This window comes from Mauremys mutica, chromosome 12 (genome assembly GCF_020497125.1).
Source record: "Mauremys mutica isolate MM-2020 ecotype Southern chromosome 12, ASM2049712v1, whole genome shotgun sequence".
Classification (NCBI taxonomy): Eukaryota; Metazoa; Chordata; order Testudines; family Geoemydidae; genus Mauremys; species Mauremys mutica.
The window spans coordinates 73,352,056-73,373,502 of record NC_059083.1 but is presented as its reverse complement, the minus strand read 5'-3'; the positions used below and the strand labels follow the sequence as shown (position 1 = coordinate 73,373,502).

General features: G+C 41.5%; 1 protein-coding gene across 1 annotated transcript in view; it reads right to left on the bottom strand.

Annotated features, from left to right (window-relative positions):
- The window catches only part of ANKFN1 (ankyrin repeat and fibronectin type III domain containing 1), a 102,463-nt gene that overhangs the window by 49,357 nt on the left and 31,659 nt on the right, over positions 1-21,447 (bottom strand). The window contains exon 6 of the mRNA XM_044981860.1: positions 2,553-2,650. Within this exon, the coding sequence (XP_044837795.1) occupies positions 2,553-2,650 (98 nt within the window). The remainder of the gene's footprint in view (positions 1-2,552; positions 2,651-21,447) is intronic.

Below are 21,447 nucleotides of genomic sequence, written 5' to 3'. Positions count from 1 at the left end.
TGGTAACTCCCTACATGCTCGAGTGTCTTTACACCTTGTCACACCACCAGAGCGAGGATACTCAGAACTAGGACTGGTGTTCACTCCTTAATTCATTCCATTGTAGCTAGGTATTACAGCTGAGTACTTAAACAGCTCAGCTACAAAAACATCAGGTAAGGGAGGCAGGAGATGGAACGTACAGTGATTGAGTGTGTGGCAGATTGCAATTTACTACTCTTTGACAACTACACAGTCTCAGCTGGAATGGATCGTCTCTTGACTGCGACTGTGTAGTGCAAATAAGTGATACACTGCACTTATAAGACACTTTTAAATTTAGGACATCAAGCTCTTTTCAATCCTCAAAACATGAAGTAGCAGATATTACGTCTGTTTCCCCCATGGTGAAACTGAGGTTAAGGCCCAGATCCACAAAATCAATGGAAGTTAGGGGCTTAAATTCCTTTGTGGATACTGGGCCCAAGTCGCATAAAAATTCAGTCACAGAGCTGGGAACAGAACCAGCAATTGATGCCCAGGCCTGTGTTCTAATCACTAGACAACGTTCCCACACCCAGAGTCACCTTCTTCCAAACCTACTACCCATGGTGCTTTGACCAGAATATCATGAGAGATTGGAAGACATAGTTCAAAGATCTCCCCCAAATCCCAGTACGAGTGGATCCCTGAGTTAATGGACCACAATGGGTCCAAAAGAGACATTACAATCTATCAATGATAGCATAGGGAGACCCTTGACATTAATGGACAGCTCCACAGTCATGCATCACAGCCTGCGTGCCAGTGCGGACAGAAGTGTCTAGACACCTAACACTGCTCCCATTGAAGTCAGTTGGAGCTTTACCATTGATCTGAATGAGACTAGAGACAGGCCAGTGATGAGTGCTTTTCGAAAATCCTGCCCTTCACTTAAAGGTACGGCATCCTTGGCAGGGAGTGTGAGTGTAGACAGTGTACAATCGGCTCTGCTGTTAACACGTGCCCCTGAAAGTGACTATGTAAGCTGCGGTGCTTTTATGTTTAGTAAAGGTACTTTGGATTGCTGATAACATAGCCCAAATGCAGGAAATACATACTATGGCCCGGCAGCCTGGAAAAGTTTCAAATCAAAGCTCTTCAGACTGAAAAAATGCCTGTTCTATTCTGGCTGGGAGGTTTTTATACTGTGCCCATCACTTTACTCTTTGCCGTGTCTACACTACAATCAGACGTGTGACTGCTGCAGGGGCGGACGCACCTGAGCTAGCTTTGACCTAGCTAGTGTGAGTAGCAATAGCAGCAAAGCTACAGCAGCTAGCTACCTAAGTAAGTGCCCGGGGGGGGGAGGAGGCTTGTACAGCCTGGGTTGAAGCCTGTGGTGCTGCAGCCTCAGTGCTAGCTTAGGGTACGTCCACACTATGCGCCAGATCGGCGGGTAGCGATCAATCTATCGGGGATCAATGTATCGTGTCTCGTCTAGACATGATACATCGATCCCCGAACGTGCTCCCGTCGACTCCGGAACTCCACCAGTGCAAGAGGCAGAAGCGGAGTCGACAGGGGAGCCGCAGCCGTCGATCCCGCGCCGTGAGGACAGGTCGTCAGTCGAAATAAGATACGTCGACTTTGGCTACACTATTCCCATAGTTGAAGTTGCGTATCTTACATCGACCCCCTCCCCCAGTGTAGACCAGCCCTTAGAGTTAGCTCAGGTGTGCCTACATGGACTGCAATCATACCTCCGACTGCAGTGTGGACATACCCCCAGACATACACAATTGAGAATTTTAACCCAAGCAGACAGGCAGATCTCTAACACCTCTGCTTCAGGGCACTGGCCAGGGGTTTTTGGAATAAACTTGCTTTTCTCCCTGCTGTTATTTTGTCTTAAGGGCCTGATTCAATCTCTAGTGAAGACTCTCATTGACTTCAGTGTGTGCTGGATCAAGCCCCACGAGAATGGTTCCATCGTAAATATTTGTGTGAATTTTGAACAAGGTTTTTTCCCTGCAAGCATTTGCAAAACACAAAATTTGCTTGCACAAATGTTCACAAAAAGCCTGCAGAGAAGGGTTACAAACATATGGTTCAAGTTAGCTTGCTTAAAAATCCAAGTGAATATTCATGAGAGATTTTCTCCGTCATTGACCCAGTTCTTATCTGTATGAAAATACACGTCTTCTTAAAAGACTGCAAGCAGTGACTTTGTTCCTGAATGAGGAAGAGGACAGAGAATTGTTATTTTAACCATCAGACATGGAGTCAGGATTGGATCTCTCAGGAGCCTTTGATCTGCACTAAGATTATCCTGTGATCCAGAGAGCAGCGGCTTTCATTCCAATCTTTTCTGATCTCCCCATAACATGACAATTTACAAAACAGTTCCTGCTGTCTGTCTATTCCTTTGTGACTTTCAGATTATGGATACCAGACATATTATGCTTAATAACTGGCAGTTGTTGTCAGAGGAATGGCACTCTGCTGTTCTTGCCAAGAGGCCCGGATGCAAATGTCACAGCCCGTGTACCATTTGGGGAGTTTAAGATCTAAATTAATGATTTGGCATTTACCATTCTGAGGCCTGTGATGGTGCATCGCAAAGACTGAAGATTGTCCATGATTATTTCCCCAGCCAACGGAGAAAAGTCTTCAGAACAGCTCCATTCCACTAGAAAATAAACAACAAGGGGGAAATGTAATCAGATTTCAGCATCAGGTAAAGAAATAGAGGCAGTTTAGCACCTTGGAAATTAACTAGCCTTCTTTTTCCTGCCCCACCCCCACCTCCCACTTTCCTATTAGCTCTTCCATCGGGCTATAGCAAGACAAAATAATGATGTTTCACAACATTGTGAACAGCAATAGACTGTGGTTTGTGTGTCTCTCAATAACAAAAAATAGCTCAAAAGCTTTTCATAAAAGTACGTTTAAAATGTTTTGGCATGCAAGTTATATTCGGTTAGCATTTGCTCTCATTTAAGCAACTTCCTTTTAAAGAAAAAGCAGCAGCAGGAAAAAGATATTGTGTGCAGGACTTTGGTCTGCAAACACAATGAAGCAAGCCTATAAATCAAAATCAGTATAAAGCCCCTGATCCTGCAGATGGATTTGCACGGATGGACCCTTGCGCCTATGCAGAGCCTCAGGGAATCAATGAAGTTTCACACGAGTGCCAAGTTCTGATCATAGATTCCAAAGCCAGAAGGGATCATTGTGATCTAGTCTGTCCTCCTTTGTAGCACAGGCCACAGAACTTGCCCAAAATAATTCCTAGTGTAGATCTTTTATAAAAAACATCCAATCTTGATTTAAAAAATGGGCAGTGATGGAGTATCCACTCTGATCCTTGGTAAATTGTTCCAATGGTTAATTACCTTCACTGTTAAAAATTTACATGTTATTTACAGTTTCAGTTTTTCTAGCTTCAGTTTCCAACTAGCGGATTGTGTTATACCTTTGAGTGCTGGATTGAAGAGCCCATTATGAAGTATTTGTTCCCCAGATAGGTATGTATAAACTGTGATCAAGTCACCCTTAACCATCTATTTGGTAAGATAAAATGGTTGAGCTCCTTGAGTCTATCTCAGTGGTTCTCAATCTTTTCTCATTTGCAGACCCCTAAAAAATTTCAAATGGAGGAGCCGACCCCTTTGGAAATGTTGAATGGAGGCGCAGACCCTTTTGGAAATCTATTGTCTGTATATATATGAATTTTGACCAGTCAGTTTTCAGTCTAAATCTTTTGTGGACCCCTTAGACATAGTCCACGGACCCCGAGGAGTCAGCAGATCACCACAGGTTGAGAACCACAATAAGCCACGTTTTCCAACCCTTTAATTATTCTTGTGGCTCTTCTCTGGATCCTCTCCAATTTATCAACATCCTACCTGAATTGCCAATCCCAGAACCGGATTGTATTCCAGCAGCAGTGAGACTGGTGCCAAATACTCTACTCCAAGAATCCTATTATCCCTTTTGGCTATAGCATCCCACCAGGAGCTCATGTTCAGCTCCAAGTATTTTTCAGTCATTGCATCCCAGGATAGAGTAAATATGGCCTACATATTATAATACATCATGTGGCTCTTACTGCAGGAGCCAGCCCACAGAAGATTGTTACCCCTTTTTTGGCCCAAAAGTTGGCCTGAGCGGCTAATAAAACTTTGGGTTCTTGCAGGTTGTTCCAGTGAGGAGGAGAAATGGGATGGGGCCAGATACCTCTGATGCAATCTTGTTTATTTACAAAGAATGTACAAAGTCCTGTTTCCCTGAACACAGGAGGAATCAAAGAGGAGATAGTTTCTTGGCGTATAGCCCAAGAACTCTTTTAGCCAGCACCAGACTGTGCTTGTTTATGCTGTGTGTGTAGCTTTCTTCTCTCTCTCTCTCCCACCAGCCCACCCAAAACAATATCCAGTGAAACCTTCTGTACATATAGTACTAATTCCTGGGTCGATTTGCAAACATATTTGTTTTAGGAGTGGGCTTTTATAAAGGAGCATCGGCTATCTTAAAAGATGGGTTGGAGTTGCAATCACCAGCTTGATTGATGTTTTGCCCAACCCACAACAGAATGATCCTCTCTGGGCCTGATCCAGAGCTCACCGAAGTCAACAGGAATCTTTCTATTGACTTCAGAAGACATAGGACCAGATCTCTACTCCATATCAGATTGTGTTACATAATCACAGAAGTCACTCCAAGCCATGAGGAATTACTAAGCAGTAGCCCACTATGAAAGTGAATCAAATGATGCTGTATTGACATATACTTTGCAATTGAAGGGGCTTATCCTGCAGGCTCAAGCAGATGCCGGGGTAGCTTTACTCACGTAAGTGTTCCCATTAACTTATAAGAAGTGTTCATGAGCGAAAGATTTACAGGATCAGTCCCACTGCCATCAATCTCCCCCCTCCATTCCTTGCAAAAATGAATGAAAACATAAAAATAATATAAAATAGAGCGATGCAGACAAGTTAAATCATTTTTAAAATGAGCACAAGCAAGTGGGGAAGTGTGACTGCTGACAGGAAAATAGCCTATTTTTTTAAAAAAAAATTATACTCTAGCAATGGCAGGTACCAGGGGTATAGTTAAGGGCCAGTTACTCCTGGAGACTCACACATCTGGGATTTAATAGTTGTCCACTTCAAAAACGCATCAGACTCAAACTTGTGGACAAGCTGTCATCCTGGACATCTATTTCAACAGACCATCACGATCTCATTAAAGGCTAGAGATCAGCTTCTTCTCTCAGTTATGCTGATGTAAGCGTGGAGAAACTCCATTCGTTTTCTGCATTTACACCAATGTAACCAAGAGAAAAAGTTGGTCCAAAGACTTCTGCATGCTAGAGCCTCAAAATTCCCCAGAGCGGTTGCTATTTTCAGAGGTTTAATTGTTATCAGCTTTAGTTTTTAAGATCAAGCACTGGATACAAGTCTATTTAGAGCATGTGATTCTCACACAGATCACTGGTAAAGCGGAGTCTGCCCTATTTGGAAAAAAGAAAACAATATTTCACAATATTTTCTGCTCAGCAATTAATTTCCCTATTTCGGCAGGATTGCCAGAACAAGAGGCTCAAGCCACCTTTCCCTTCTCTTCTCATTCCATCCCCCATGCTCAGCACTCCCTCTCTCTCTGACAGTGCCGTGTGATCTTAGACATCATATGCTCTGTTCTGAAACACTTTAACATTCACTGCTAAGTAAACACTGTTGTTCTTGATTTTGTCCATTTGCCTCTGGCTTTTTTCAGGACACATTTCCCTAGAGTTCCAAGGAGTTTTAACTACCTATCTACTGCCGGCTTAAATGGGAGTCACGGGGCTACCTCCATCCGCCTCTATGAACATGTAGAGATTGTTACTGTAAGATGTTGTAGGGTTTTTGGTGTGTGGAGGGTTTAATTATAGCAGTGCCTGTAAGTGCCATTATACTTGACGGCCTGTCAGAGTTTCCATTGTAAAACATGATTTTCAGGGTTTTATAACTCAGCTGTATTAAATCACTGGGAACTGAAGTCTGGTATGCACGCTGCTTGCATGGACATGTTCCCTTACTGCAGTAGGGTACACTGGAGAAGCCAGTCCTAAGCTGCTGAGCATCTAACAAATGGGCTTTCCATCATTTCAGATGCCTTTTTTCTTCCGGTAAAACAAGATGGTGTCATTTAGGGCCAGACTCTCTGGAACAGCACTTTGCTGCACTCAGAGTAATGGGACTAGAGGCAGAGTAAGGTACTTCTCAGCATGAGAAATGGTGTGTGTCCTGTGTCTGTGAGACAACGCTCGAAGCTCTGAGAGAGCGGAGATTATGGGGGCTTTAAGCCACCTTTGGGCCTTCCCAATCCTAGGCTGTTTTGGGGATTGGAGAGGCTCTGGGCATAAATTACACAACCCCAAGAGGACCATCTAAACTATGGCTCCTTCACACCATTCTGTAATTTATGCCCCTTTTAAGGACCCTTAAAAAATGCCAGGAAGGTGTAAAAAGGCCTTAGTTCAAATGAGAATCAGCTCCTGTGTCTTTGTATGTATTTGGACAGCAGCTAACATAATGGTGCCCCATTTCTGCTTGAGACCTCTGGATGCTAATATGGTCATATAATAATGGCTAAGAATCATAGACTATCAGGGTTGGAAGGGACCTCAGGAGGTCATCTAGTCCCACCCCCTGCTCAATGCAGGACCAATCCCCAACTAAATCCCCAAACGGCCCCCTCAAGGATTGAACTCACAACTCTGGGTTTAGCAGGCCAATGCTCAAACCACTGAGCTATCCCTCCCCGTCACTTGAGCACTTGCTTAATTGCCTCAAAAAAGAGACAGAGCGCCTCATTATGAGTGCACAAGAGTAGACCTTAAGGACTAATTACATTCAAAACAAAATTGACCAAACAGAACTGCTCCCCGAACTGCAGAATGTGTTCTGAAAAGGAAGCGACGGTGGAGCATCTGTTGAGCAGGCACTCCACACATGCTCCACAGTCTCTTCCTTTTCAGAAGAGCCTGGGTAGGAGGCAATATGTGAACAGACACAATGAGGTCGCCCAGTCTGTACTGGAGCCTCTGTGGCAAGTACGGATTTCAACGCACCCTGCGGTATTATGACCACCAAATCAAAAGCGCTCTAGAGAATGAAGCGGCGAAGATTTTATGGGATCTGGCAATTGTCACAGACCGAACAGTGCATGCAAACAGGCTGGATATAGTTGTTGCAGAAAAGATGACAAATAAGACCATGTTAACTGAGATTGCCATACCAGCAGACAGAAACACAAAAAAGAAACAAGAAGAGAAGATGGCGAAGTCTGAAGAACTCTGCTATGTAGTGGAACGGTTATGGACAACAAGAACAAAGAAAGTCAAAGGAGAATGAGTGCATCTGAGCACCCAAAATGCAGGAATTCTGCAGAGGAGTTAACAAAACTCCCGACTACCGAATCGTACAGAGTAGGGCTGTCAAGAGATTAAAAAAATTAATCACGATTAATTGCACTGTTAATAATAGAATACCATTCATTTAAATATTTGTGGATGTTTTCTACATTTCCAAATATATTGATTTCAGTTACAACACGGAATACAAAGTGTACAGTGCTCACTTTATATTTATTTTTTATTACAAATATTTGCACTGTAAAAACAATATGATGTTTCAATTCACCTAATACAAGTACTGTAGTGCAATCTCTTTATCATGAAAGTTGAACTTACAAATGTAGAATTATGTACAAAACCCCCCGCATTCAAAAATAAAACAATGTAAAACTTTAGAGCCTACAAGTCCAATCAGTCCTATTTTTTGTTCAGCCAATCGCTCAGACAACAAGTTTGTTTACATTTGCAGAAGCTAATGCTGCCTGCTTTTTGTTTACAGTGTCACCTGAAACTGAGAACAGGCTTTCGCATGGCACAGTTGTAGCCTGCGTCACAAGATATTTACGTGCCAGATGCGCTAAAGATTCATATGTCCCTTCATGCTTCAACCACCATTCCAGAGGACATAAGTCCATACTGATGACGGGTTCTGCTCGGTAATGATCCAAAGCAGTGTAGACTGATGCATGTGAATTTTCATCATGAGTCAGATGTCACCAGCAGAAGGTTGATTTTCTTTTTTGGTGATTCAGGTTCTGTAGTTTCTGCATCAGAGTGTTGCTCTTTTAAGATGTCTGAAAGCAAGCTACACACCTCATCCCTCTCAAATTTTTGAAGGCACTTCAGATTCTTAAATCTTGGGTTGAGTACTGTAGCTATCTTTAGAAATTTCACATTGATACCTTCTTTGCATTTTGTCAAATTTGCAGTAAAAGTATTCTTAAAACAACCAACATGTGCTGGGTCATCATCTGAGACTGCTATAACATGAAATACATGGCAGAATGTGGGTAAAACAGAGCAGGAGATATACAATTCTACCCAAGGAGTTTAGTCATAAATTTAATTAACACATTGTTTTTTTAATGAGCGTCATCAGCATGGAAGCATGTCCTCTGTAATGGCAGCTGAAGTATGAAAAGGCATATAAATCTTTAGTGCATCTGGCACATAAATATCTTGTGATGCCGGCTACAACAGTGCCATGAGAATGCCTGTTCTCACTTTCAGGTGACATTGTAATTAAGAAGTGGGCAGCTTTATCTCCCGTAAATGTAAACAAATTTGTTTCTCTTAGCGATTGGCTGATCAAGAAGTAGGACTGAGCGGACTTGTAGGCTCTCAAGTTTTACATTTTTTGTTTTTGAGTGCAGTTAAGTAACATTTGTAAGTTGCACTTTCATGATAAAGAGATTGCACTACAGGACTTGTATGACGTGAACTGAAAAATCTTATTTCTTTTGTTTATAATTTGTACAGTGCAAATATTTGTAATAAAAATAATATAAAGTGAACATGGTACACTTTGTATTCTGTGTTGTAATTGAAATCAATATATCTGAAAATGTAGAAATACATCTAAAATAGTTAATACATTTCAATTGGTAGTCTATTGTTTAACAGTGCGATTAAACTGTAATTAATCACGATTAATTTTTTGAGTTAATCCCAAGAGTTAATTGCGATTAATTGACAGCCCTAGTACAGAGTCATGGTCAGGATTTGTTGGTGACCTATGGAATAAATTTTAGACAGTAACTGTCTCTTTTATGCTTAAAGATCTTCTATGTCATGAAGGCTATTTGTTTAAAAAAACCCAACAAAACATCCCCATGATGTACTGAAGGATAATAATTTATTAAATAAAGTAATAAAAATAATAATTCATTTCCCCAAATATTCATTCAGAGATCACAGAACTCAAAGAAAGAAACTGGGTAAGAAAAGGGTGTGCATTTTATGAACAGCAAGAAAAGGCTGAGTTCCCCTCCCTCCACAGTCATCGTTGAACCCATCAAATCAAAAGAGGTTTTCAAAATAATAAAACAAAAGTGTATTGTAAACAGGTGAAAGCAGTTCTAACAGCTCTGAGCAAACTGATGTCCTGTCTCACACAGCTAGCTGGGGGCATGAGATAAGGGCATGTGATTCTTTCTAATACGCTCACTCGGCATCTGGCCAACGTTTTCATCTAGCACTCCCTTGAGCAATTGGCAGGTGCCTAGCTATTGTGTCCGGGGGAGAGTAGCTGCCACTCTGGGGGTGTGACTAGGGGTATGTCTACACTTACAGCCTGTTTAAGCTTAGATTTTGTTTAAATAAACTGCAGTGAACTGCAAGTTAAAATCATATTACTGCATAGTAAACCTTGTTCTATGGTTGATTTATTCACACAATAGTATTTTTACATAGAATAGTCACAGTGAAAAAACACAGTCTTCACAGTCACTGTAATAATTTATAACTGCAGGACTGCATCCATTGACTTCAATTGACATTTGACGAGGCCCACAATACAGGAAAAATACTTCAGGGTAAGGATAATGTGCTTATTGGTGCATCTTCTCCGAGTGCGCTGAGAGCAATTTTGGCAGAAGTTTCATTGCATATAATTTTTTTTTTAACTATGTGTTAGCTTACCTGCAAAGCTTGATTGAAATGAATAAATTACCGGCACCACTGATTTGAATACATTTTTTTTTTAGTGTTGTATGAATAAAAGGCAGTGGTATGTTGCAGAAATGCACTTCCTGGTAAGAATACTAGTTGCTGGGATGGTAATATTCTGAGCAGGAGGATGCTTAAAAGGACATGAAATTTTAATGATGCATCACAGTGTCATCCACAATCTGACACATACATGGAAATTAAGAGACTAATGCGCCATTGTTTTATGGCCTCTTTATATCATTTCAGTGGCACAAACAGGCGATAAGCCAGATGGAGCTGCTTGTCAAAGAATTCCTCTAGTGTACTGGGCATAGCTGGAATGTAGCCAGAACGTCTATTCACTTTGGCTTCCAAGTAGCTGGAATTTGGACACAGACTGCTCAGCCTGAGAAGAGGGGACACACAAAAGTGGGTCAAAACCACCTTCCGCCATGCCCCATTCCTGCACTGAGTACAGCTTGGTAGGACCAGAGAATTGTGGGCGTCATTTGGGGCTTGATCCTGCATCCGCTCAGGTTAATGGCCAAACTCCCATGGACTTCAGAGGGAAGCAGGGTCTGTTCCTTACTTGTTAGAGAAAGAGACCGGGAATGAATATTTCTGGGTCTTATTTGAGACTTCGATCCCAAATAGTTTCCCCAGGATCTTCCCCACCATTGTACTCCAAACTCTACCCCCTTCCTGTTCAGTTCAGTTCCCCGACTCACATTGTATGCAAAACAAAACAAAAAAGGTACGTTCTTAACTTGGGTTAACAAAAAAGGTACGTTCTTAACTTGGGTTGAACTCAGGTTCAATTCACAGTCAAGACAGGGCAGCTTGGCTTTTAATTCAGATTAGCAGCTCTGGTGAAATTCTGTCGGGGTGCCGAGGCAGAACTTGGGCTGTTAACCCGAGTTGCCGTGTCTTCACTGCTATTTTAATGTGAGTTAGCTAACCTAAGTTAAGACCACTCTTCCTGCCCCCAGTGTAGTCATACAGTCTGGGCCTTAATTCACCACTGATTGCCCTGCACTGGATGTGGCTTTTCACACCAGTGCAAAGGGAGGGCAAAACACCACCAGATCAGAACTTCAGCACTTTGCATTCACTTTGTTCTGGGATGCAGGGCAATGGAGAATCAGATGCTTGGAGACAACTTGGATGATGGAGCACATCGGGCCTGGGCTATAGTGAACCAAGGCAAAAGAGCAAGTTCCAGAGCCGAGGACCACCTACTGAGAACGCCCCTCCTGATTAAATCAAGAGACTGTCAGCTGGAATGCCTCAGACGGCCTTGTCTGTATTCGAGAAACTTTCACTGATATAACTTGCAAGCCCCTCACGTTGACGTGCTGCCTAGTGAAAGGTGGAGCCTATACTGGTAAGACTTGGACCAAGGGCTCTGGACTATGGAGGTCTGACATGGCTTTACTGCTAAAGGACTTTCCTGGATTCAATTTGCAACTGATATTGCAACTCACATGGGGCAATGAGAGAGAGAAGCCAGTGTTATAGGACACCATCCAGTCTGAGCTGCAATACAGGGCAGTAACAATACTGTTAATAATCCTGCAGTTCCTCATGAGGCCAAGCTAAGAAGTGGCTCTGTCTGTGGAAGTGTCCCATGCAGGTGATACCGTTGTTTTGCTGAAGTGAGGCTGACCGTTACGTGGCTAATAGCCTCTAACTCTTCACTGTTTCTTGTTCCCTTCTTCAAACGTAGAATAAAAGTTACTTTCCTACCAATTTTGTCTCTTTTTCCATTTCACAAATATTTGTTTCTTCCCTTTCTGTTTCATCGTTTAGATTGTTAGGGCACAACCATTTTCAAAGATGGCTGCACAGACTTGGGGTATGCACTTTGTTGCTTAAAAATATACCCGCAGAAGCAGTGAGAGGGCACTAAATATTGCTTTTGAGTAGGTCCTACATAAACAATGGCCATTGACAAGTTGGTTTTTTTCATGTTGATTATGGAGGGGTAGATTGAAAACATAAAATAAAATACAAGATGGCAACATTTTTAAGGTTGGTAAAATTAAAGCTCTAAACAACATGATGATGGGACTTTAAGAAAGAACAAAAGACCGCCTACCCTCAGCATTTTAAAAGTGTGATGAGTCTGACTTGAACCCACAAAAGCAGAAGCATAAATATCTACGGATGAAGAGGGTCCTTTATAAGAGCTCGAGAACAAGAGCTGGTCTTATAGACTGTAGCAGCTGAGTTGTAGGATACCTTAGTGCTGCTGGGTGAATTAAGGATGGAGCATGCTCCAGCCCTGTTCTCAGCACCCGAAAGGCCTGCTTTGTCTTGAACACTGAATGTCCTTGCTGTTGCGGGTTTCTATCTGACTCTTAACATTATGTCAGAGCAGGGTTTTTTTGTATCTAATATATTGGTGACTATGTGTTTTTAATGAAGGTGCCCTGTATTCCGGAGCTAGCAAATGCATGGTGTGTAGCTGCGGTTGCCAAGATAAGTAGTAATTTTTAAATAAACAGCAGTATAAACAGTTACATAAAACTCATGTAAATTGCTGGCAAATAATTTTAGACTGGCTTAAGTTATGTAACCTACTTTTAGCCAAGATTTTTTTTCTTTTTTTTTAAAATACCCAATTCATGCACTTTACATTTTAGAACAAGGGATAGGCTTCTTGTCACCTGTTTCTTTCCCACCGCTCCCTGTTTTGGGGGCGATGCGCAGAGTACAGGGCAGCTCACCAGAGGGATGGACGGACAAGAGATACAGCGAAGGTAATAAAACATCTCGCCCACCCCAATCATTGATTTATTCAGGAAAGGGGCAGCTTTTCCCGAATAAACAGAAAGCACAAGCCACAACAGAATTGGTCATTTCTCTTGGCATTTGTTTCCTCATTCACACTTAAATTACTCTCCAAGTTGCTCTGTGGTTTAATTAGATCCAAAGATTTGATTTATGTTGGGAAGTTAGACCAAAGTATTGCAGCCCTGGGGGACTAAACTATTGTGTGCCACAGGCAGAGAATAGAAGGGAGCAATGTGCTTCAATGCCAGAGGCCTATGCAACAGCATGGCGTTGATTAAGTGAGATATACCCAGATGATCCAGGCAAGTGACCCATGCCCCATGCTGCAGAGAAAGGAGCCCTCCCAACCCCCCACCATAAACAAGGTCCCAGCCAATCTGACCTGGGAGGAAATTCCTTCCTGACCCCAGATCTGATGACCAGATTAATTTTGAGCATGTGAACAAGACTCATCAGCCAGGCATCTAAGAGAGAGGTTTCTCTGTACCACCTCACAGCACTAGTCTACTCCATCCGGTGTCCTTTCTCCAGCTGCGGCCAATCTTTGTTACTTCAGTTTCTTCAGACTTATGCCCAATTTTCACTTTCCTCAACAAACACTTGGTATCTTTGTCCAAATTCTCTAAAGAGCATGGGGTGGGGAGATAGGGGCATCTTTTCTCCTGCAATTTACTAGGGGCCTTAGCGTAAGTGTGATTCTAGCCCAAAGGCAACATGTCTTAGAAAAGCATAACTGCTTCAGGCCCCAATCTTACAACCCCCCATTCACAGGGAATAGTTTTGACTCAAGCAAGCAGTGCCACCAAAGCCATGGGGATGGTGCACACCAGTAAGGAGTATGCACATGCCTAAAGCATGCATTGTCTGCCTCAGGCTCTTTCTGAACCATCCTACATTCAAAAATCCAACTAAAAAATGAACAGTCATAAAGACGCAATCACAGAAAAAAGGTCACTTCGCTCACATGTGCCCAACATTCAGGTATCAGAACATTTAACGGCAACCGAACAAAAGAAAATACACCAACACCCATCAAGTGATATTGTTTGATGCCAGCATTGTTCTTTTAATGCTGCAGTGTTAGAAACATTAAATTAAAAAAAAGTCTTATTTGCCGAGAGCATTAATCACTTATGTTTAGGGGTTTTATTTTTTCTAAGTTAATCCCTAAATTCTTTAAAAAATGCCATTAGATAGTGGTTAGGGATCAAAGAAATTCTCTGCTCAGCATGGGGGCTGCCTAAGCTGTGAAATTTTACTTTCACCAACAAAAGTACCAGCTTTGAGGTGAAGAAAGAGGATCAGGAGCATTAGAGACAGAAGCAGAGCACTCAGTGAAGATAAAGCAAACGCAAACATGGGTCTACTCACCCAGCGTGTCCCTTGCTGCTTCCTGTACTTGCATTACTTTGAGCATGGGACTCTTCCAGGCACTTGATAGGAAGGAACACAAGTGTAGTAGGACTTGCAAATGGGGTAGTTCAATGTAATTTGTCAGTTGGCGGGACTATGTGAGAGACCCAATATTAGTACAGTAAGGTCCTGGATTCTGCAAACTGAGTTTTTTTTGGATGTTGCAAGGTCCACAGAGATGAGCTTGACTGCACAGTATGTTCTAAAAAATTGGAAACTGCAGCCAGGCAAGGAGCTGGAACCAGATCTAGGGGCCTGATCCCAAAAACATTGAAGTCAATGGAAAGACTCCCATAGACGATTGTGGGCTTTAGATGAGGTGAGTAAAATGTTGTCAGACTGTGACATGTTTCTAACTTGATAGGGAAGTGGATTTCACACTATTTTTCAGGCCCCATGCATTTGTGTATGCCATGGATCAAATCACCTTCTGGCACAGTGAGACCTGCAAGAGAAAGGCAGGGAATCTCCATGAGATTCCCCTTCAGAGCTTCCTGCTAAACATCTTCCAGCAGTGGGAGGGGTTCTGGTTCCTGTAAAATTTGCAGGGGGTGATCCAAGGGGTTGGGAGCCCTCACCAGAGCGGCAGAGGCAGGATCCATCCTACAGAGACATTCCTTTGCCACCTGAAAGGCAGGGTGCCCTGGTGGAATGAAAATGAGGCTATGACTAAGGAGGGCTTGAGTTCTAATCCTGGTTCTGCCATTGACTTACTGTGTAACTTTGGGCATGTCACTTTACCTTTCTATCCCAGTTTCCCATTTCCAAAGTAGGGATAATACTTATTCACCAAGCCCAAGGGGTGATGTGAGGGTTATTGAGCTAATGTCTGAACAGTGCTTTCAACATGCAAAATACTTATTATTTATTATTATTATTAGGGATGTCCATTTTTAAGGTCATTTTTTAAGGTTTTTAAGGTCAGGCTTGGGGATTGGTCCTGCTTTGAGCAGGGGGGTGGACTAGATGACCTCCTGAGGTCTCTTCCAACTCTAATATTCTATGTTTCTATGATTAATTGCACATAACCCACATGATTAACTAAAAAACATTAATCGCGATTAAAAAAATTAATCAAGATGAATTGCGGTTTTAATCACACTGTTAAGCAATAGAATAGCAATTGAAATTTAGTAAATATTTTTGGATGTTTTTCAATATTTTCAAATATATTGATTTCTATTACAACAGAATACAAAGTGTACAGTGCTCGCTTTATATTTTTATTTTTGATTACTAATATGTGCCCTCTAAAAATGATAAACAAAAGAAATAGTATTTTTCAATTCACCTCATACAAGTACTGTAGTGCAATCTCTTTATTGTGAAAGTGCAACTTACAAATGTAGATTTTTTTTGTTACATAACTGCACTCAAACACAAAACAATATAAAACTTTAGAGCCTACAAGTCCACTCAGTCCTACTTCTTGTTCAGCCAATCACAAATTCAAACAAGTTTGTTTACATTTATGGGACATAATGCTGCCTGCTTATTATTTACAATGTCACCTGAAAGTGAGAACAGGCATGCACTCTTTTGCTAAACATTCGTATATCCGTTCATGCTTCGGCCACCATTCAAGAGGACATGCTTCCATGCTGATGATGCTTGTTAAAAAAATATTGTGTTAAATAAATTTGTGACTGAACTCTTTGGGGGAGAATTGTATGGCTCTGGCTCTGTTTTAACTGCATTCTGCCATATATTTCATGTTATAGCAGTCTCAGATGATGACCCAGCACATGTTGGTTGTTTTAAGAACACTCTCACTGCAGATTTGACAAAACTCAAAGAAGGTACCAATATGAGATTTCTAAAGATAGCTACAGCACTCGACCCAAGGTTTAAGAATCTGAAGTGCCTCCAAAAATTTGAGAGGGACGAGGTGTGGAGCATGCTCTCAGAAGTCTTAAAAGAGCAACACTCTGATGCAGAAACTACAGAACCTGAATCACCAAAAAAGAAAATCAACCTTCTGCTGGTGACATATGACTCAGATGATGAAAATGAACATGTGTTAGTCCACACTGCTTTGGATCATTATTGAGCAGAAACTGTCATCAGCATGGACGCATGTCCTCTGGAATGGTGGTTGAAGCATGAAAGGACATATGAATCTTTAGGGAATTTAGCACGTAAATATCTTGTGATGCTGGGTACAACAGTGCCATGTGAATGCCTGTTCTCACTTTCAGGTGACGTTGTAAACAAGTCGGCAGCATTATCTCCTGCAATTGTAAATAAACTTGTTTGTCTGAGCGACTGGCTGAACAAGAAATAGGACTGAATGGACTTGTAGGCTCTAAAGTTTTACATTGTTTTATTTTTGACTGCAGTTCTTTTGTACATAGTTCTATATTTGTAAATTCAGCTTTCATGATAAAGAGATTGCACTACAGTACTTGCAATGGGGGAATTAAAAAATACTATTTATTTTGTTTATTACAGTGCAAATAAAATAAATAAAAACTAAGCACTGTACACTTTGTATTCTGTTGTAATTGAAATCAATATATTTGAAAACATAGAAAACATCCAAAAATATTTAAATAAATGATATTCTATTATTGTTCAACAGCACGATTAATCACAATTAATGTTTTTAATTACACAATTAATCACAATTAATTTTTTTAATTGCGTGATTAGTTATTTTAATTGCTTGACAGCCCTAATTATTATTATTAATAATTATTATTATTATTAAGTCAAAGCAAATGTAAAAGGTAAACCAACATCTCCTAAAAATCATCCATTTAAAGGTATGATCCTGTATTCCTTGTTCACCCAAAATAAGGACAGGATCAGCCCCTAAGTCTCTGGGTTTCTCATTGCCATTCACTGTGACTGGCTGCTCAAAATGCTCATAAAACACAAAGCAGAAGATCAGAATAATTGACGTGAGTAGTTTTTGGCTGATCAATTACATTAGTTAATTGTACCTTCATTTAATATTTAACCCTAGCTGGTGGATATTGTTCCAGTTTCGGGCAGCGGCCGCTATACTCCGTCTCCTGGTCCTGCAAGGGCACCCAACCCTCAGATGTCACCTCTCTTGTTGGAGACTCACATCTTTCTCCCTCCTGACTGGGGTTTTTCCAGGCTGCCCATCTCTCTGCCTACACTGTGAGTTTCCCAGCGAGTCAGACTCACTAAGCAGGCCTGCTTTGCCTTTTCCTCAGAGGTTAAGAATAGTGTAATTGCCAAAGTTCTTAGGTACCACACAGCTTTTCCTAAGCAAGCACATTAATTCTTAAGGTGAAAGCACTATAGAGAAAACGTATACAAACCAATGAAAGAACCCTACAGACATGCTAATATGCTTTCCAGCCACCCTCAACTCCAACCAGGACTTTGGTAGGAGTCTGTTCAAACCCTACCCGGGGGGTTTTCTGTGGTCAATTTCATAACACCCTTTCACTCAGAACAAGCTGACCTATGTGCAGATTAGCCTTTCCTTTACGCAGCCTGGGTCTTTGATCTGTAGAGATCGTGAAGAGGTAATCAGCCAGACAAAGATCTCCTCCTCCGCAGAGAGAAACTCCAAAAGACTGAATCTTGGTATAACTGAAGGGGGTACATTGCATCTCCCCTTCCCCCCCCCACCGATTTCCTGCAAAACCCACTTAATTAAAATTTCATTCTTGTCTGGCCCATTGTCTCAAATAGTCCTTTGATGCTCATAACACTCCCAGGGTTTACATTAGTCCCGTCTCCCCCCAGTTACGTTACATACAATCCCACAACACCACATTTTATTTTTACAGTAGTTCATTTATGGTATTTTGGCAATAACACATCGACTTTTGCATTTTTACTACAATGAACTCCAAACATACTTAAACTTAATTCAGTAGGGCTGTCCAGAATATTGCAGGAAATTGCCATATCTGTCTCCGGTATCTTTAAACTAGTCCCAAAGTTGAAGAGTACAAATGCTGAGAGGACTTGGAAATAGAAAGGTTTGTTTTAACATGTACGCATTTCTGTACTTGCTGGGCATAAAAATAGAAATCAAGTTGCACAGTCTTGTTAGCTACCGAAATGTAATGTGCAAATAAAATGCCCATGAGACCTAATAAAATGCCAGAAATGAACTACTGTAAAAATAAAATACCAGACCACACCTATTCTGCAGCATGAACTTGAATATGTTACAAAGAAATGTATTCTCTTTCATTTTTAATGCAGAAAAGAACTGATTTGGGGATAGAAGGAAAAAGAAAGTTTTAAAATATACAGAAATACTTCGAATGGTTGGCAAACGTGGCAAAACGACCAATTTGGATATATGGTGCCATGAAGCTGGGGGTAGACTCAAGTTGGGATGGAGCATTCGCTGCAGCACTTTATAAAAGGTTCATTAGAACGTAATGTTACAGCATCACAATTCTTGGTAAGGGCTCGATCCTATGGACATGTCTACACTGCAGCTGGGAGCGGGCGCTCAACCTGGGAAGTTAGAGGCTCAGACTAGCATGCTAAAAATAGCAGTGTGGACATCGCAGCTTGGGTGTGAGCTCAGTCTCTCCAGCCGGCCCAGTCCCCTGGGCCTGAGCTCGGGCGTCTAGCCCGAATCTCCACTAAAGGCGCAATGTCCACACTGCTATTTTTACCATGGTAGCTTGAGCCCTGCTAGTGAGAGTCTGGTCCTGGGCTGGGAGGCTGGCTTCTAGCTGCAGTGTAAACACACCGTAGGAGTTTATGTCAGCACCCTCAGCTCCCACCCACTGGAGTCAAAAGGAGCTGAAGAATGTGTGTGTGTTTGATTGACTCCTGAGTGACAACGTTTAATGGGAATGGCTCTCATTAGAGAGAGATGTGGAAAAAAGCTGTATGTGTCATATGTAAAAGAAAAAAAAAGCACACGTGCAAATTCTACTGATAGACAAATTAAATACAGCCTTACAAAAACTGTTTGCATACGTGCGCTGGATTACCTGCACAGACATACATACTTTATATTATATATATATAAAAAGAGAAAGAACAAGAGGGAGGTTGTGTGTGTGTGTAGACCCAGAGAAGTCAATGAGAGTATAGATCATTCACAGGAATAAAATATGATGGATCAGGAAAACTCCCTATGTTCTTTTTACAATCTTAAACTGTGATTTTTCAAGTGAAGATTTTCAAGGGAAGACGCCTAGGCTAGGGTGTGTCTACCCTGCACATTAAGCCCAAGCTCTGACTCAGGTTGGAGCCCAAACCACCCTTCTGTCCACACACAAATCAGTCTGATGGGGTCAGCAAGCAATCAGGACCCAGGTCCTAGGACCCTGCTTGGGGGATAGGTCAGAGCCAAGTCCCAGCGTGACTCAGGTCCAGCCCTGTCATTTTGCAGTGTGGATGGCGCCGCGTCCGAATGTCTGTGTAGTGTAAATTTACAGATTTACAATGCACTGTAGACATACCCCCAACTGGATCATCCCCTTAGTGCTTGTAAAGGGGAACAGATTGAGAGCCTGGGTCAAGGAAGCTCTATTTATTTCTACAACGTGTACAATGCAAGCCAATCTGGGCAAGCTTCCCCCTTCTGCCACGCTGGGGGTCCCAAACTCTGACTTTCAAAGGGTTTCTCCTCTAAGTATGAAATGGCTTTTTAGTCTCCAAGATCCATTCAGTTCCCTCTGCTGAGACTTCCAACAATGGTGCCAAATTGCATCGATTGTGCTGGTAATAGCGACACCCGTTTCTCTGGGAGCAGGGCTGAGCCCAGTAAACTCACTTCACACAGGACACCAAGCCAGCCATTAGATGGTAACAAGTTTTGGCCACGTCACTTCTGACCTGGGCTGAACCAGTGACTTAGAGGTAATTAAAGAAAATTATACTAATGCAAAAAATGTTTGAGGTGAACCACAAATTGCCCTGGAGGAAAGGAGGTATGGAATAATTTTTTGGTCAAAAATTGAGCAAGCAATAGATGCTTTCTTCCTCCTCCACCTCGTCTTGATCTAACATGACTGCTTGACTTTTTCTTTAAGGCTACAAAATTGACATAAAAGAAAAACATACTTTCCAACCAGGCAGAAATCCTAGGAGGGAGTGGGGGAATATTGACAAACAGAAATGTGTAAAATGATTAACCAAAAAATGAATAAAAAGAAAATAGTAACAGGGGATCAGGTGGGCTAAACAAATCATCATCCCCCCAACTCGATGTCAGGCTGGGAAGCTACTTCAAAACCCACCAAGAGAACCTCGTAAGACCTTGTTAAAGGCAAATACTGCTACTGGAAAAACAGCTTGTGAAGCTTGTCGTGCAGGCATTGGGATCTACGTTCATGCAGATGGCAGAGCAGCTCAAATTGCTCAGTTAAAGGGTGACTCAGAATCTCTCTCTGTTTCCTACTACAGCTTGAATTTTTCAGGTCCGTTAGCTAAATAACTAAACTCAAAAACATAAGCTGCTTCACATTTTTCACCAAAATAAAATGTATTTGTCTAACATATGTTTGCTTAAAAATTAATAAGATATACGAAACTCAGAGGTATACACTGAGACTATATTTCATGGTAATTTTTCATTGGTGGTCCATTCAGTGGTTATCTTCTGATATTGTACATGCTCTTGTTTATCTTGATGCCTGGGGATTTTCAAGTACTTCTGACAGGAGATACGCATAAAGTAACACTGTGCAATAAGAGGCGATTATGTATGCCCGAAATTACATCTATGTAGAGGGGAAAACAACCACCACCACCACCAAAAAACAGGCTTAAAACAAAAATAAACAAACAAGAAGGAGAAGTAGCATTTTTACCAGACTGGCAATACTTTTCCTCCAGTGCAGTTTTTGAATTTCACATTAATCTTTACAATTACCTGTGGTTAATGATGTTGAAAAGTGATTTTCATTGAACTAAATTGATGTGTGCATGTGAGTGTGTGTAAGAGAGAGAGGTGACACCCATTAAAAGGATTACTTCTTGAAGACAACAGTTCTTGAATGTCCTACTTCCAGGCTCCAATGGGACAACAGTGAGGAATAAGGTCTTGTCTATGTTGGTGTTATGGTTTTGTGGGGTTTTTTTTTGCAACAGTATTGTTATACCAATGTAGCCCCGCTGGTACAAACATGTAGTGTAGGCTGGAACTGGTCAGGAATGTTTCAATCAAACCTTTTACTTATTGAAATACGCTGAATTGTTGAAGCGGAAACTTTTAAAGAGTCAGGTTCGATGAATTTTTTTACTCAAAGTATATTTTTGAAAAA